Consider the following 17630-nt stretch of genomic DNA (forward strand, 5'->3'; position numbering starts at 1 on the left):
ATACATCATAAGCTTCCAAAATTTCCTCAGAATATTTTAATATATTTTTTCAATAGTTAAGAAATTACTTCAATTTAAAGGTAAAGCATCGGAGAACAATTTCACTCAACCCTTTTTCCAAAATTCTATTTTCAATACTTTGTTGAAGCTACAGTAAAGTGGATAGTAACAGCCTGCTGTAATATTGCTTCCCTGTGTAAAAAAATATACTAAGTATACTGAAGTCACTACTAGACCTTTCATTTTACCAGTGGACCACTAGAAAATTGCATTGCTGTTCTTACTAGCTTCCCTAAATGGCCATTATTCTTATGGAAAGTTGGAGTTTGGTTCTACTGTATTTGTTTAAAATATTTATTTCCAATTTTAAATATTATATTTTTGATTTTTTTAGACTTAATATCCCAAGACACTGCTGCATTAAACAATTTTAGTATTTTTTATTCATATATTACGGTAATGGTTAACAGCTTAAGTGCCAACTGCATTTTTACATTATTATATTATAAGGACATTACTAATTGCTTATCTAATTTATATAAGAAAATCTGTTAAATAACTAAAAAACATAATAATATTTATTTAGATATCATATAGCTGTTATCCAACAAGTTTGATTGAAATTCATTTTTATTTTAAGTGGTGAGGAGGTTATAGTGATATCATGTAAATATAGGGACAACACTTTTCAAGTTACGCAAATACATTTACGACAGAAAGATGCTTTTTTTTTTTGTAACAAATTTAGATAATACTTATTCAAAATGACCACTTCTTAAAAGGGTGAGCATTTCCTGTTAATATCAATCACATTTTATAACATCTCAAGTATTCTAAGAAATGAATCTCCATTGTGATTGGATCAATCAATGTGAGCACACTTTAAACATTTTCATAACAAATTAAGTATTTTGTCTCAAAATAAATGTGATAATTTAGGGATTTTCATTAGTGTGTACATAAATATGCCACATTTTAAAAATAATTAACTATTAGATAAAATTACCTCAAAATCAAACTTCAGACATTGCATGCAATAATCTCATGGATCAGGAATATTTTGCAGTGTAAAGTGACAAACAGGTGTTTAGGAAAGTGCTGTGGTAGGTTTTGTTGCTATTTAGTGTTTTTGGAGAAAATAAAATAAAAATATGCCTTTTATCGGGCTGCCTTTTCGCCACGTTGTACTCTACATACAACATTGCAACAGAATCCATGCATAAATTACTTTGGACCTACATAAGCATTTCACATTTTTCTTTCTGCAACCCCTGAAACCAAGAATTTATTGTCATTATGCAATTCTTAAAATGAAATCTTACATTTTGCAGTTGTTTTAGCCATTATTAACTAATATTTTACAGAACCAAAGTGGGATAGTGTAGGTTAATTTTGATTAGAACAGGCACTATAATATTATTACAGCTAAATCATGTTTAGTCATGACTAAATCATGACTAACCATGTAAATCTAGTGTAGTTTGTTAGATTTTGATTACTTCTTGACTTCTGATATGTTCACAATTAAAATTGCATTAATCTATTAATTCTGTACTTAGAGTTTCAATTACTAAAATACCAAATGAAAAAAAAAAAAAAAAAAAAATAGATAACATTCATTCGAGTTAACATTCATCAAACTAAAGCATGTCACTCTCGTTTCCAACCAGACCTACGATCCAGTCTTCAAAACAAACGATGCGAACAGATACGGGCAGACCAAGAAAATTATTTTAAATACATGATCGGTCAATACTACAACTCTTAGATGGGACTAGAGGAGTTCTTCTAGAGCCGCCTCCGCTTGCAGTATTGTATAAAGAACAAAAATCGGGCTGGGGAGGGGGTTGATAGATACGCCGAAGCTGAAATCGAGAGGCGAACCCAGGAAAGAGGAGTATTTTGTACACGGGACTTTCCCCCCCTTCGTCCCTAAAAAGGAGGGGGAAAAGTCACATTTAAAGGCGTTATTTTTTTTTAAACCGAGGATTACAAATAGGCTCGGGCGCCTATCTCCGAGGATATATATTTTAATTCATAAAAAAATATGGCCGAGAACGTTCTGGACTCTGGCCCGCCTTCAGCAAAGAGGCCTAAACTGTCCTCCCCGGCACTATCAGCCTCAGCCAGCGATGGAAACGGTAAATATTATGGTTTCGTTTCAATTCTCATGGTACTGATATTTTTTGAAATGCTTATTTATGACCGTTTTGTTTACGCCCGTGCACAGGCAAGTCGTGAAGATGATTGTGTGTTTTCTTTTTCAGTTTTGTCACGGGCTTGCAAGCTTAGGCTAGTTTGGGAAGCTAACGACGTCGGATACGCATGAGATTAGCTTTAGCTTGTCATTGCAGCTCGCACAGAGCGGATGGTGTTTAGCATTAGCGCGAGCTGTTCCTGTGGCCCCTCACAGCTGTGCACTCAGCGAGCGACTGCTCGGTGTCAGCCGCTGTAAATGTAGAGCAGTGTGGCTGCAAATCAGAATATAATGTGTATACGGCCGCGGGAACGGTGGAATTTGATTAACGCCTGTTTTGCTGCTGTTCTTGCTTGCAAATAGTTTGGATCAGTCCTCCAGATAAAAATGGAAATTCATAAAATCTATTCAAAGATTCGCGGTGCAATTTAAAATAGTTTGAATATTGCATTTGTGTTCAGAAAACGCAATATTCGCTTTAGATCAAGGCTTGATTTACGGCGATTAACATTAATTAGCCAGGCTGCAAGACTACGAGTCAATCAACTTCGAAACTTTTTGAATGCACTTGACCACAGTTGTTTTCACCAACTGCTCATCTGCATTGACCACAGTCTCTGGCCACTAAAAAAACCCCTTGTGTTTTCCTGGAAGTATCATAGTATTCTTTTTATAATTAATAAACGTGATTAAATTGTGTTCGCTAGCTTAGTCCGCTAATAACAGACTGATGTTGAAGGCCCGCACAACAACTCGACTCCCTGCCATTGTTAGCTGGTTGCATTTCAATTCATGTCTGATTATTTTTTAAGTCTGAAAGGTTTGTTCACCGTTTAAGCTGAATGTATTAGCTTGTTGAAACACTGTTTATTACGCTTAAATGGTAGGGACGTTACGTTTGTGTGTTTTAGAGAACACAAATGTACTTGTATTGTGTTGGAGTGAGTTAGCCTGTTGGCTCAAATAGAATAGCCCTTCGTGGACGTCGGTCATTTTTTTCGCATCTTGATTTCCATTGTTCAGCCATAACACAACTTATGAGCCTGTCTCCTAAAAACAAACCGTAAAACTCATCTATAGGCTAAGAAACCCGAGTTATAACCACATAGGTCTCCTGTTGTAACGTAATGAAGTGTTACTCGTGAAAGGTTCTGGTTATATGAGGCGATGTATCTTCAAAGGCGAGTTACGGTCCTTTGTTGATGTCTCATGTCTTTCAACCTCTGTTGCTCGAGTTTGATCAGTTCTTGAAACAAAACTTAATTTATTAAGTTACATACATGTTGGTTCGTAACAAGCTCAGCATCTATTTGTATTGTCTGAGGAGTGAATGTGTGGTAACATCACAGTTGACAATTTTATGAGCAAATAATTTTCCCTTTTATGTCAGCTGCCAATTTAGCAGATTGGACCAAGTTAAATATGAAAAGACATATAGGAAGGCATAAGATGTTTGTTTGATTTTTTTTATTTTTTATTTTTTTTTTTTACTTGTCAAACCTTTGAATGGATGCAATTAAATGTCAGTTAGTGATAGGTAGGTATGGATGGATGTTAAAATACTTCCCAAACCAAGCTTGGTCCAAATATAGTGCAATAACTTATGCATTTATTTAATCAAATGGTGTTTTATGTCTGCAAGTGTCACCGGACAGTCATGTTTCCTTAGAAGCACCTTCAGTAAGTGGTACCCACCCCAGGACCTCAAACAATCTGTTTTTGGCTCCCTGTTAAACCATAATTAGCTATTAAGATATTCCCTAATAAACATGTCTGTTAATTAGATGTGACGTTCAAGTGAACCTCATTTTGATGGATTGGATGACAGACTTGAATAATTGGAGAGACGACACACTGTCCCTGTTTCCACCTGGTATTAAAAGGGATATTTCACCCAAAAATGAAAATTCTCTCATGATTTACTCGCCCTCATGCCATGCCAGATGTGTATGACTTACTTTCTTCAGCAGAACACAAATTAAGATTTTTAGAAGAATATCTCAGCTCTGTAGGTCCATAAAATGCAAGTGGATGGTGATCAACACTTTAAACTCCAAAAAGCACAGACAATAGTAATAAAAGTAATCCATACGACTCCCTTGTTAAATTAATGTATTCTAAAGAGTAAAGATCACTTTGGGTGAGAAAATCAATATTTAAGTCCTTTTCTCTATAATTGTTTACTTCGGTCGCTTTCCGATGCGCATCCAGGAGGGGACTCCGTTTATGCTGCCTTTCGCTTGATGTAATCGCGTTGGCATGTTCATGCAAGAAATGTCGCAATACAACCAGAAGTGCAGCTTGATTTATTTACAAGAGAACGCTGTTCTCAAGATTCATTGGTTTTGCTTTCATTTGAACATGCCAGCGTGCTTACGTCACACGAGAGGTAGCATGAATGCAGCTGAAATCATTTCCTTTAGATCAACTTGTAGACCGTGGTGCTAACAATGGCAAGATCATGGGTTCGATTCCCAGGGAACTCACAAACTGATGAAATTTATACATTAAATGTACTGTAAGTCGCTTTGGATAAGTGTCTGCAAAATGTTATTTTAGTGGATTACCTGTATTAACCTGAGCTTCATATGTGTGTGCTTGTCATCTGTCTCTCTGCATGTTGATATCAGAAACACTGAAGAAGATCCGTGACATTCTCGTGCTTGTATATGGATTTGCTTTTTCAAATTGTCCGATCGGATGGTTATTTCCTTTTAAAGCAGCACATAATTAGAAAAGTTTAATCTCTTGTTTTAGTGCAGCGGTTTGACAGATGTGGGGTGGTGCATCGCTATAGGACAGATTGTGTTTCACAACCTTAAATCTGATCTGTTCACATGCATCTCTGTATGTGGTTTCAGTGATCCGATCACAAAATGTTTTGGACCCCGTTTCCACCTGTATTTAATGTGGACCACTTGTGATTTGATGACCCAATACGCATCTTAATACCAGGTGTAAACGGTCTTTGTTACCAGTTTTGCAGATAATTTTTTATTATTATCAGGGCTCCTGACTGACTAAAATGGTCGCAAATGCGACCAAAAATAATTGATTGCGACAATAATTTCAAATCTAGTCGCCATTGGCGACAGTTGGGTTGTGTGTATTCATATGCGTTTTCGTCAGATATCATCTTGAGTTATTGAATACGTCTTTAGAATGTGCACAACCAGTGTGTCTCGCGCCACTTTTCACCCGTTCTGTTTCTGACGAGCTCGCTGCACAGCACACAACAACAAACCCAGGATGAGAGAGTCGTGAACAAATGACTCTTTTGAACCGGATCTTTTTCATGAATCACTACAAGAACTGAGGGTTTGAACTCAGGAGCTCAGGTTAGCAGTTTGAATCAGATTCACTTTCGCAGTGAATCACCTGTCAGTCAGCTCACAACTGGGAGCACAGACATTTCAAAATAACTGTCCCATGTGTATTTCAGGCTTCTTTATAATTAAGTCCCGTATTGTGTACCAGTTTTTTTCTTCTTCTGGTAATTATTGATTGGGATTGAAGTAGCACAATAAACTGCATTTGGGATTTTATTCAATTTGCACTCTTGTAGTCTCTGTGTCTGTGTCCATCCGGTAACAGTAAAGAAAGACTAAGAAAGACTTATATAATTATTATTATTATTAATAATAATAATAATAATAATTATATGTATCAAGCTTTTGACACTTAGGACAATTGAGGGACTTGTACACAACTATTACACAAGGTGCAAACATTCATTGATGTTCAAGAAGCAACACACTACTATATGTATACTATATGTAAATATCTGTAATGTAGATTCTGAAGAGCAGTATTAAATCAAAAAATCTTATCTCTTATATTTGTATAAATCATGAAAGGGGTGTGAAATTTATGAGACAAAAGGGAATGTAAATGATCTTCTCAGCTATATATACTGTTTATTAAACCTTTGATGAATGGGTTATCAGCTGACTTCCTTTTCTTCTGCTTTCTATCTTGTTTCTGAACAGCAATCTAAAGCGAGAAAATCTGTGATTTGGCTACTAAAAACCGCCATTTGGCTCCTTAATGTTTCAGATTAGGAGCCAATGGCTCCCAAGTCATTTTTTTAGTCTGGACAATTATTAACAATTATTAACACCTCATGGGGATTTGCGGTATCTAAATCTGTTGGCTGCTGTGGTGTTACATTCTAGACAATGTGGATGGCGCATCCTTCACTTCCTTGCTTGTAAAGATGAAGCGGGCTAAATGGAGCGTTTCTCTATAGATGAACATTACGTTTACTGCATAAACCTTGATAGTGTGTTAAAGTACTCCTACAACATGACAATAGGCTTTGTTGATCCGCCGATCTCCCTGTATAATCCACACTGACAATCACATCAGTTCATGCTGAGAGAGCAGGTACATTCACCTGAAATCTCACTGACCCCATTTCCACATGGTATTACGATGTTTCTCGGGTGATCCGATCACATGTGGTCAGGTGAGACACATCGCTGTTTATACCTGGTCATTTAAATGCGTCTCCTGTGACCACTTGTGTTCGGATTTGGAGGGGAAGGACTTTCATGACAACATGCATCAATCACTATGTCAGTGTGTTACTGCGTGATAAAGCGCAACAAAGTCAGAAAAGGCAAAGAAGGCACAAAAAAAAAAAAAAAATGGTGTGCTGTTTCTCCCAGATGCTGTTGAAATTTAATCTAAGCACAAACTTTATCTGTTATTTTAGTGGATTACCTGTTTTAAAGGAGCTTCAGGTGTTCGTGCTTGTCATCTTTGTTGATATCAGACACACTAAAGAAGATCTGTGAAGCTCTCATGATATGTGTATGTAAATGTTCAGATCAGATGGTTATTTCCTTTTAAAGTTGCTTGTAACCTGCAAAGTTTAAACTCTTGTTTTAGCGCAGCAGCTGATTGACAGGTGAGGAGCGGTGCTTCATTGCTGCCAGGACGCATACAGGACGGATAAGCAATTACAACTCAAATTGGATGTGGACACATGCGTTTTTGAACACATTTGTATGTGCTGTTTGTGATCTGATCACAAAATGTTTTAGACCCCGTTTAAACCTGTATTTAGGGCTGACCACATGTGATCGGTTCACCTGAAACACATCTTAATACTAGGTGGAAACAAGGTCACCATCACCAGTGTAGAGGTATGTTATTAACTGTATTCACACAGCTTAAAATTTGACTCAATTTCAAATAAACAAATTAAGGCCTGAAATATCCCACAATGTACTATCATGAACTCAAATCTGTATCTTCTGTACAAGTTATTGTTAACAGTGTAACATTAACAGTATATTAAAAAATTCACAAATTTATACTAAATGGCCTGAATGTATTAAAAAATACACTGAACTGAAAACATATTAAGAGGAAAATACCAATACATACATTTCTTATTTATTTAAATTATATTAAAAAAGTATGCTACATGGCATGCACATTATACTTCAGTTGCTGTGTCATGTTTTCACGTTTCCATTTCTTCTACAGTAAGGAATTTTTCTTCAATGCAATGTTGATGTTTTCAAGTTTACATTAGAAAGGTTGGTCAGTCAAAAATCAAACTTTGAATAAATAAAGCTTTGATTGAAGAAAAACATGCGTCTTGTATTTTTGGCGTTTCAAGCTGTTGACCACTTTCAACTGTTTATTATTGTTAATGATTAATCGAATTTCATTCATTAACTTTAACTATTTTAGATTGTAGAAAACGATATAGTAGATGATTGTAAGAGTGCTTGTTTTGTTTCCCTTATGTGTTTGTGTAAGCTGGAAGCACAGACATTTCAAAATTAAAGTCCCCAGTGTATTTCAGGTTTGTTTATATTTAAGTCCTGTGTCCATTTTTCTTATCTTCTGGTTATTATGCATTTGGGATTTTACTTATTTTGTACTCTTGTAGCCTCTAGGTCTGTTCCCATCATAGTAAGGAAAGACTAAGAAAATGTTTGAACATTCAATAAATCGATTTTAAAAACTATCCGCCGATTAATCGGTTATCGGCCTTTTCCACCATGTTAGTTATCGGTATTGGCAAAATACACTATCGGCTGTCCTCTACTAACTTTATTACCGTTTATCATGAGTACCATTTTATGGCTGGCCCTGCTTTCTATCAATTAACTTGTGATTTGATATGCTTGCATATCTCCACATGTCAAAGAGTTTGGTATATTGGTCTCAGACTGTTTGGGCTTGAAATATAATAACCCATACTAGTTGTCAGAGTCAAGTTCATAATTTTGTTGTCAGAGACTCCCTTGTAAAATTTTAGGGAAAGATATTATCTCCTTTAATTCTCGTTATTAACGTCTCTTGTAGATTTTGGCTCACTTTTTGACCTAGAGCATGACCTCCCAGATGAGCTAATCAATTCCTCAGAGCTGAGTCTGGCAAATGGAGGGGACCTCAGCCAGCTGCACACCAACTTGGGTAGTGGGGGCGGGGCCATCGGAGGACTTGTGTCCAGTGGCCAGGATGCAGCAGCCAAGCACAAGCAGCTCTCAGAACTTCTCCGGCATGGATCCACACCTGCTACACAGCAACAGGGAGCAATGGGCAGTCCAGCGGGAACCTCAATGGGGCTGTTCGGTAATATGAAGGCTTCCCCAGGTCCCCAGGGTTTGGGCCCACAAGGGCAGCAACATCTTTCTCCTCAACAGGCCACACTTATGCAGCAACAGCAGCAGATTCCCGGGATGGTGGGCATGAACAGGACTATGCTCGGACATCAGAAAGGTAATGGACAGCAGCAGCCAGGAGGGCCCACTTCCCAGCAGCAAAGCTTGCTGGGAGGACAGATGATGAATGGCTCGCCCAGAATGGGACATCACAATCCGGGCATGGGCAGCAACAGCAACCTGTTGGCAGAGGCTCTTCAGCAGCAGACAGCAGGAGGCCAGGGTGGACTGAGGGCACAGCAGCCTGGAGCAATGAACAAGGTAAAGGTAAACCTTGTTATACTCCCCCCCCCCCCACACACACACACGCACACTATGGTGGAACCTCTTCTTCATAGTGCTTTTATTAATGAATTGTTTTTGATATGGACAACATGAACTTAATAAGAGCAGTTTTTGAAAAAAATTTCCGATTTCCTTTATTTGTTGCAGATGGGGATAAATGCAGCTTCAGGCCCCTATGGAGGCCCATATGGTCAGCCTGCCAGTCAGGGTCTTGGTGTTGCAGGGCTGGCCCCTCAGCTTCAGAACAAACCAGGTCTGCCCAACAATCCGGCCCAGTTTAACCTTGACAAGAAACCTCAGCCTATGCAAGGCATACCTGGCATGGTTAGTACATGGTGTCCTCTTTGATATTCATCTACATGCTTGTATATAGTTTAAGTAGTAGCAATTGTCGGTAGCCTAAATGTTCTCTGTGGACTATTTAAATGTACAAGATCTTAAAGGGATAGTTTACCCAGAAATGAAAATTCTGTCATCATTAGTCAGCCTCATGTTGTTCCAAACCTGTATGAATTTCTTCTTTTTGTGGACTGACAGCTTCAGTCACTATTTACTTTCATGGTATGGGTGAATGGTGACTGAGGCTGTCAGTCCCTGAAATTCTGCCGAACATCTGCCATTGTGTTCCACAGAAGAAAGAAGTCATAATTTAGAATAACATGAGGGTGAGTAAATAAGGTCAGAATTACATTGTTTTTTTTTTTTTTTTTTTTTTTTTTTATTTATTTTGTGAGAACTAACCCTTTACAATTTATTTTATGATTTATCTTGCTGCCTCTTATCTTTTGCCTTTGCCATCTATCTCCATCTCTCATCGTGTCCACAGCAGGCTTCTCAGCCTTCCCCAGCAGGTGCTGCCGGAGGTGCGGGATCGGCTGGCATAGTGCCCAACACCCAAGGAAGTCTCGGCCCTGGATCAGCCTTGACTGCAGCAGCAGTGGGAGGTGTACCTCCAACGGCTGACCCAGAAAAGCGCAAACTCATACAGCAGCAGCTGGTGCTTTTGCTCCATGCTCATAAATGCCAAAGGCGGGAGCAAGCCAATGGGGAAGTAAGGCAGTGTAGCCTGCCTCACTGTCGCACCATGAAGAACGTTCTTAATCACATGACTCACTGCCAGGCTGGCAAGTCTTGCCAAGGTAAGTGTATGAACTGCACAAAACTGGAAAAAATAAAAACATGGCACTTTCTGTTCTGTTGTTCTGCAATTCTGCCCAATAATACAACATGGCACATTGACCATTACCAGTATTGGGCTTCGTGTTTTTATTGTTTCTATCTATTTCAGTGGCGCACTGTGCCTCGTCCAGACAGATAATCTCTCACTGGAAGAACTGCACAAGGCATGACTGCCCTGTATGTCTACCTTTAAAAAATGCAGGAGATAAGAGGAATCAGCAGTGTGAGTGTGTGTATTAAAACAAAAGATGTTGTTTCATGCATGTCAATCATACTCACTTTATTCGAACATAGAAACATAGAAAGTTACATACAACATGTAGCTGTTATGTTATTTTTGTTCAATCTTAAAGGGTTAGTTAACCCCTACCACCCCTGGAGTCACGAGTTGGAATCCAGTGTGTGCTGAGTGACTCCAGCCAGGTCTCCTAAGCAACTAAATTGGCCCAGTTGCTAGGGAGGGTAGAGTCACACGGGGTAACCTCCACATGGTCGCTATAATGTGGTTCTCGCTCTCATTGGGGCTCGTGGTGAGTTTGTCGCTCAGCAATCCATGTGATAAAATGCGCGGATTGACTGTCTCAGACACGGAGGCAACTGAGATTCATCCTCCGCCACCCGGATTGAGGCGAGTCACTTCGCCACCACGAGGGCTTAGAGAGCACTGGGAATCAGGCATTCCAAATTGGGGAGAAAATGTTAAATTCTGTGATCATTTACGCACCCATATGTTGTTCCAAACCTGTATGATTGACTTGCTTCCATGAAGCACAAAAGGAGATGTTAGGCAGAGTCACCATTCACATTCATTTTATGGAAAAAAGATGCAATAAAACTGAATGGTGTATGAGAGTGACATTCTGCTTAACATCTCCTTTTGTGTTCAATGGTAGAAAAAAAAGGCATAAGGGTGAGTAAATAATGATAGAATTTTCATTTTAGGGTTAAAAATACCTTTAAATTTGTGTCTCCAATTAGGCCTGTCATAATTATTAAAAAATAATGTGATAGCGGTTATTTGATCTAACTGCGATCATTTGTGATAAGTGATTATTGTGCACTTAAAATTCCAATCTTATTTTACTATCCAACTATGGGAATTTAAGTGAATATAGAAATGCCATGAACGCAACATATTTGTGTCTCATTATTATATTAAATTATATTATATTTAGTGCTGTCAGCCAATGAAATTTTTTTTAATCTCGATTAATCAAAATATTTTTGTAGTTATTCGTGATTAATCACAGATTTTGAATGTGCTGAAATTTTCATGTCAGAATTCATTTATTTCCTTCTTTAAAAAAACGAATCAATATGTAACAATATAATGCTTTATTAACATTTTATAAAGATAGAAATGCACTAAAATATCACCAATTGAAGTAACATTAAACATTTCCCAAAGTCTAACTGGGAGGTTGACTAATTGAAAGAACTAGTTCCCACATAGGTTGCATATTCATTGCAATGGGCATTAAATCTTTTAAACTCTTATCCTCCACAATATTAATCTGCCGGGAGACTGTGGCTATTCGCTTTGTTGCAGCAATCTTGAAGCCACATTCATGATTCGTGTCAGGGTGTCAACGCCAGAGTCAATCGTCACTTTGTACTCCACATGAAAAGCACTTGCAGACAAAAATTTCGCATTCAGCGTTTTGGTGATAGTTAAGACTTGCCATGCTTCTGTGGTAATTAAAGAGCACCTATTATGGTTTTTAAACGTGCCTAATTTTGTTTTAAAGGTCTCATACAATAGATTTACATGCATCCAAGGTCAAATAACACTTTAATTTGCTCATAATTTAAATCGCAGCATTACCCTTTTTTTTCCCAGTGTCAAAAACGACTCGTTCAATGATCCGTTCTAAAGGATTCATTCTAAACTCCTCCTTTCAGAGAGCCTACTCTGCTCTGATTGGTCAGATGTCCCAGTCTGTTGTGATTGGTCTGCCTCTTAGTGTAGTGTTTGGGAGCAGCCAATGAAGACCAGAGGCGGGTTTTTTGTTACCAAATTATGTAGGTTAGTACAGGAAGTAAGTCTGGAATTACTAACGACTCGTTTCAGGTGTCTATCTTTTGGGAGTCAATAATTCCATTTGTCGTGCACTTTGATTTTTGAAACTTTGAAGACTTTTTTACATTCACAAACAGCTATGTAACACACTACATGAAAGGTAATATTTGAAAAACCATAATAGGTGCTCTTTAAAATGCACCTTACTTTGGCTGAAAAATACTTCATACTATTTTCTGTCATAAGTCCCATCTAGGCTTGTTTTGTACAACAAATAGCGTTAAGAGCTCCTTTCCCCATAATTTTATCACTGACACTGAATTACTACTATGTGTGTTTGTGGTGTGCCCTTCAGTTTAATGACTCCGGCCAGACACATTACAAAGATTCTGCCCTTTCAACCGGTGTTTATGCTGGTTTATGCTGTATTAATGGTAAATATGATAATTGCAATTAAGACAAATTAATGCTTTAAACTTTTTTAATTAATTGGATGTGTAATCGTGTTAATTTTAATAGCTATAACTATATTATATTATTTTATATTATATTATTCAGGTTGGCTGAGTTCCAAAAACAACAGTGCAAATGTAAAATAGATCAAGACTAAAGTTGAATAATTGTGAAAGCCTTAAAACTAGGGCTGCCCCCTAATAGTCGACCAAACATTAGTCGATGAGAAGAGTCTTGGTCGACCAAGTTTTGATTGGTCGGTTGGTCGCAGAAAAAAAAAACTCCACAGGAAACCCACGAACACCGGTATTACCGCTGGTTGGATGCTAGGTGGTACTATGGGGTAATTTTCGTTAAGCATGGTTAGGGTTAAGCCTACACAATAAAGCAAAACACCTTGATTTCAAACTTTGAACATTTATTTTTTATTTATTTTAACTAAAGATTCCAATGAAACTGGAAAAAAATGAAGTGCAATTAAAATGTGTGTTGTTTTGAAAGATGACTATACAACAGTTGTGAAGGGCAGCATCTCTTTGGCAAAGAACCTACTTCATCCGTGCATTCTCTACCGGTCGGGTATTTCATTGTCTGGGAAAATACATCATGTGTATGAATAAAGTAGTTTTTTTCCCTCCTTCACGATATATATATATATATATATATATATATATATATATATATATATATATATATATATATATATATATATATATTTATTTACATGCGCGTGTTCCACAAGACTCTCCGTACAAACAGTGTGTCATACATGCGCATAGACGGCTTTTCTGTCATCTGTTCTTAATAATATAATAAAGTATGGGGGCCTGGGTAGCTCAGTGAGTATTGAAGCTGACTACCACTCCTGGAGTCCTGAGTTCAAATCCAGGGTGTGCTGAGTGACTCCAGCCAGGTCTCCTAAGCAACCAAATTGGCCTGATTGCTAGGGAGGGTAGAGTCACATGGGGTAACCTCCTCATGGTCACGATTAAGTGGTTCTCGCTCTCAATGGGGCCCGTGGTAAGTTGTGCGTGGATCGCAGAGTATAGCATGAGCCTCCACATGTCTCCGCGGTGTCATGCACAACGAGCCACGTGATAAGATGCATGGACTGACTGTCTCAGAAGCGGAGGCAACTGAGACTTGTCCTCCGCCACCCGGATTGAGGTGAGTAACCGCACCACCATGAGGACCTACTAAGTAGTGGGAATTGGGCATTCCAAATTGGGAGAAAAGGGGATGAAAAATAAATAAATAATAATATAATAAAGTGTGTTTCTTCAGGCGCGTCTGTGTGTCTACGGGCAAATTATTTGTAATATTAATTTGATAATAATAATAATAGCCTAATAATAATAATAATTTAATACATTAATGGGAAGACGAGCCAAATATCGTCTTGACATCATCAAAGACATCAGCTATTGGCGGTCACTCTGACCATCGTCGATCCCCGAGATCATCATCTGTCGGCACAACCCTAATGTGCATTTCTCTCTATAAATTAACAAAATGTTCAGACAGTCTCCTTGCTGGTTTTTCTGACACATTCAGAATCATTACCGCTTTTGCCGGTGTCGCTGCGGCTCGCTTCGTGTGCGCTTATAAAATTTATATTTTAAAGGCTCATTATTACAGTTTAGTATTTCTCTGTAATGTAGAACAGTGTTAGCAATGTTACTTCTAACATTCTTTCTCAGCCCTGGAACGCAAACCATTTTGGTGCCCCCCAAAAAATATATATTTAAGTAATTAAATTAATATCATAAAAATGCTAGTCGACTAATAGCTTAAACTAACGACTACTAGTCGACTAGGAAAATCTTTGGTCGGGGGCAGCCCTACCTAAAACAGACAATCAATCTTTACATTCACAATTATTTGTTTGACAATTAAGCATCAGCCAAATTACAGAATAATGACAGCTCTATCCCCAGTGTAACAATGTTGTTCATAAAACTGTTCCTGTTATTACTACTATTCCAGTTTCCTGTTCTGTTGAAACGGACACTAATTTTGGTTGACTTCTTTATCTCTTCACCACTTCATCTCCTCAGCTCTCTTGAGCTCTGCTAGTGTGGGGTTAAGTACTGCTTTGGGTAATGTGACAGGTGGCCCACCCAGTGCCCCCAGTCTCAACACCCCAGGACAGATAGACCCCAGCTCCATCGAGAGGGCTTATGCGGCCCTGGGCCTCACATACCAGGGAAACCAGGCAACCCCTCAGCCTGTCCAACAAACACCACGTGCATTGAACACTATAGGTAATGACGAAGAGGGCAACTATTTTGATGAAACAGTCTTTTATAATTATAGGCAATATTCAGCTTGTTATTTATCTATCAGACTTGGAAAGGTTTGCATTGGATGCCACTTCTCATGACCTTTTTTTAACAGGAGGGAATCCCTTGGGTGTAAACGGGGCAGTGGGTGGGCAGTCTCAGAATCAGCAATCTAACCTTCTCCAGGATACAATGCTGCATCTGAACATGAACTCATCAGGGTAGGCAAACCGTTAGTTACATCTCATGCGACTAGTCACTATTCTTTCTTGAGTATGTCTTTAAATCACACTAATCCATTGCAGTGTGGTTTAGTCAGTTTGGAAAAGTTAATGTACAAATAAAAGGTCCTCATTTGTCTCCCTCAATCCTCTGTACCCAGTCTGATGAATAACAGCAATGCTGTGGGTGGTGTGGGGTCTATGCCTGTGGCCAACCCAGCTGCCAGTGCTGGCATGAGGAAAGGCTGGCATGAGGACATCACTCAGGATCTACGCAACCACCTGGTGCACAAACTGTAAGTGCAACACTTCTCTGTGAAAGTGTTAAGTGAAATTAAGTACTTTGTTATAATCACCAAACAAGGCTCCTGTTTATTTGATAGTGAAAGTCAAGGAAGAATACACTCAGTTGGGTAAAACATCAGTTAATTAATCATTTCCATGTGCCTTGCTGTTGCCTTCTCTCTTCAGAGTCCAGGCTATTTTCCCGACTCCAGACCCAGCTGCACTGAAGGATCGACGCATGGAGAATCTAGTGGCTTATGCACGTAAAGTGGAGGGGGACATGTATGAGTCTGCGAACAGCAGGGTGAGGATACTTTCCTGTCCATCAAATATTTGGTGTCTAAAATTAGCCACTAGTTTATACTTCTATTTAGTAGGATTTTCAATATTAACATGGTAACTTGTGCGATGTAAATATGGTTGATGACAATAACAACACAGTTAACACATTCAATTTAACATGATCAATTTTTCATTCTGTTCTGTGATATTTCTAAAGACCTTTTCAAGAGCAACAGAACAGGCGTCTATGTTCATTACGTAAACACGCATACACAATAGTCTGTTGTACTCTTGTTTATCAGTAAACGGAAAAATACCTTTTTAACAGCTAATATATTTAAAAATCAAATCCAGATTTTAAATCCAGCACTATTGCAAAAACCTACATCTGTCTGTTGTCTATATAATGTAATATAATATATGCAAAGATATATTATTAGGAGTGTAGTCAAATAGGGGTGGGTAAAAATATCGATTTTGCGATGCATTTCGGTCTTCATTTGAACGATCTCAATATTGATTCTTAAATCCTAAGATCGATCTTGTAACCTTTACTACAATGAGAGGGAATCACTTGAATTTGCAACCAAATTTCACAGTGTGACTAAAATGTATATATTTGGCAACTGGCTGGTAAATGTTTACATTTCACTCACCAGTAATTGTGTAGTACAGTGGTGGAATATTCAGCAGAGATATCCTTTGACTGTGTGTTGAGAGTAAAAGTTCAGTGTAATGCATGTCCAAAGACAAGATCCACGCACAGGGGCTGACTGGGACTAAAAAGTGGCCCTGGACTTTCTGGCCTGCAACACAACAGACCATAACATACCGACTCATTGATTTCATTTTCCAGCTCAATTTCAAATTCATGTTGGAAAAAAAAAGACATTTCTGTTGATTGCTACTCATGACAACGGGCCTCACTGTGCAAACATTTTCATAACTTTAATGAGGTCCATGCGAGTTACAGAGTTAATTCAAACATACGGAAATGCGCTACAATGTGTAAGTAATTGAAAAATAAAAGTAATTTCAGTTTTTCAAAATAAAAGCCATTGTCTACGTGACCCATTTTGTCATTGAATAATGTCTCTTTTAATGCCCTTTCTGTTCTCTACAGTCAGTTGTTGATCAAAAACAACAAAAAATAAACAGTTAATTATAATCATGCATGACACACATGTGATAAAATCATTTGAGTCTCTCTTGTTAGCATGCGCTCATTTACAGACGCTCTTTACAGAAATGCTGGTTTTGTTAGAGACCGTACCAGTTTCAGCATCAACAAATTAATGTAAATACTTGTAAATAGTACAAATTATGCAATTAAAAAAATAAACATGTAATAAATGATTTATGAAATATAATTTATAAATGGATATGTTCATTTTTAAAAAGCCAAAATGTGACCAGAATTATGAAAAACAAATAAAATATACTTAATAAAATTTAAGGTCCCCTATGTAATTAACAGCATTAGCTGGGAGAGAATTTCTTTCATATGTAAGCAAAAGGGACATTATAACTGAAATATACCCATATGAATCGATATCGAAATGAATCAGAATCAAATTGAGAGCTTGTGAATCGGAATCAATTCAAATATGGAAATCTGCATCAATGCCCATCCCTATTATCCAAACTAATTGCCAAACCCAATTTGTATTCTTTCTTTTACCTTAAAAAGGAACGGAATATGTGAACTTGAAAAAATTATTAATTCATATTAAATATCTG

At 37.8% G+C, this 17630-nt stretch overlaps 1 protein-coding gene across 6 annotated transcripts in view; it reads left to right on the top strand.

Annotated features, from left to right (window-relative positions):
• The first annotated feature begins 1654 nt into the window (after positions 1–1654).
• The window catches only part of LOC127422974 (histone acetyltransferase p300-like), a 44213-nt gene continuing 28237 nt past the window's right edge, over positions 1655–17630 (top strand). For 4 of the 6 annotated variants that reach the window (XM_051666918.1, XM_051666919.1, XM_051666921.1 and 1 more), the window contains exons 1-9: positions 1655–2141; positions 8525–9144; positions 9316–9492; positions 9995–10307; positions 10457–10570; positions 14878–15084; positions 15218–15323; positions 15485–15619; positions 15795–15912. In XM_051666918.1, coding sequence (XP_051522878.1) covers positions 2048–2141; positions 8525–9144; positions 9316–9492; positions 9995–10307; positions 10457–10570; positions 14878–15084; positions 15218–15323; positions 15485–15619; positions 15795–15912 — 1884 coding nt within the window. In that variant the 5' untranslated portion in view covers positions 1655–2047. The remainder of the gene's footprint in view (positions 2142–8524; positions 9145–9315; positions 9493–9994; positions 10308–10456; positions 10571–14877; positions 15085–15217; positions 15324–15484; positions 15620–15794; positions 15913–17630) is intronic. The other 2 variants (XM_051666920.1, XM_051666923.1) reach the window with 1 other exon arrangement.

The sequence above is a fragment of the Myxocyprinus asiaticus genome, chromosome 32, assembly GCF_019703515.2.
Source record: "Myxocyprinus asiaticus isolate MX2 ecotype Aquarium Trade chromosome 32, UBuf_Myxa_2, whole genome shotgun sequence".
Classification (NCBI taxonomy): domain Eukaryota; kingdom Metazoa; phylum Chordata; class Actinopteri; order Cypriniformes; family Catostomidae; genus Myxocyprinus; species Myxocyprinus asiaticus.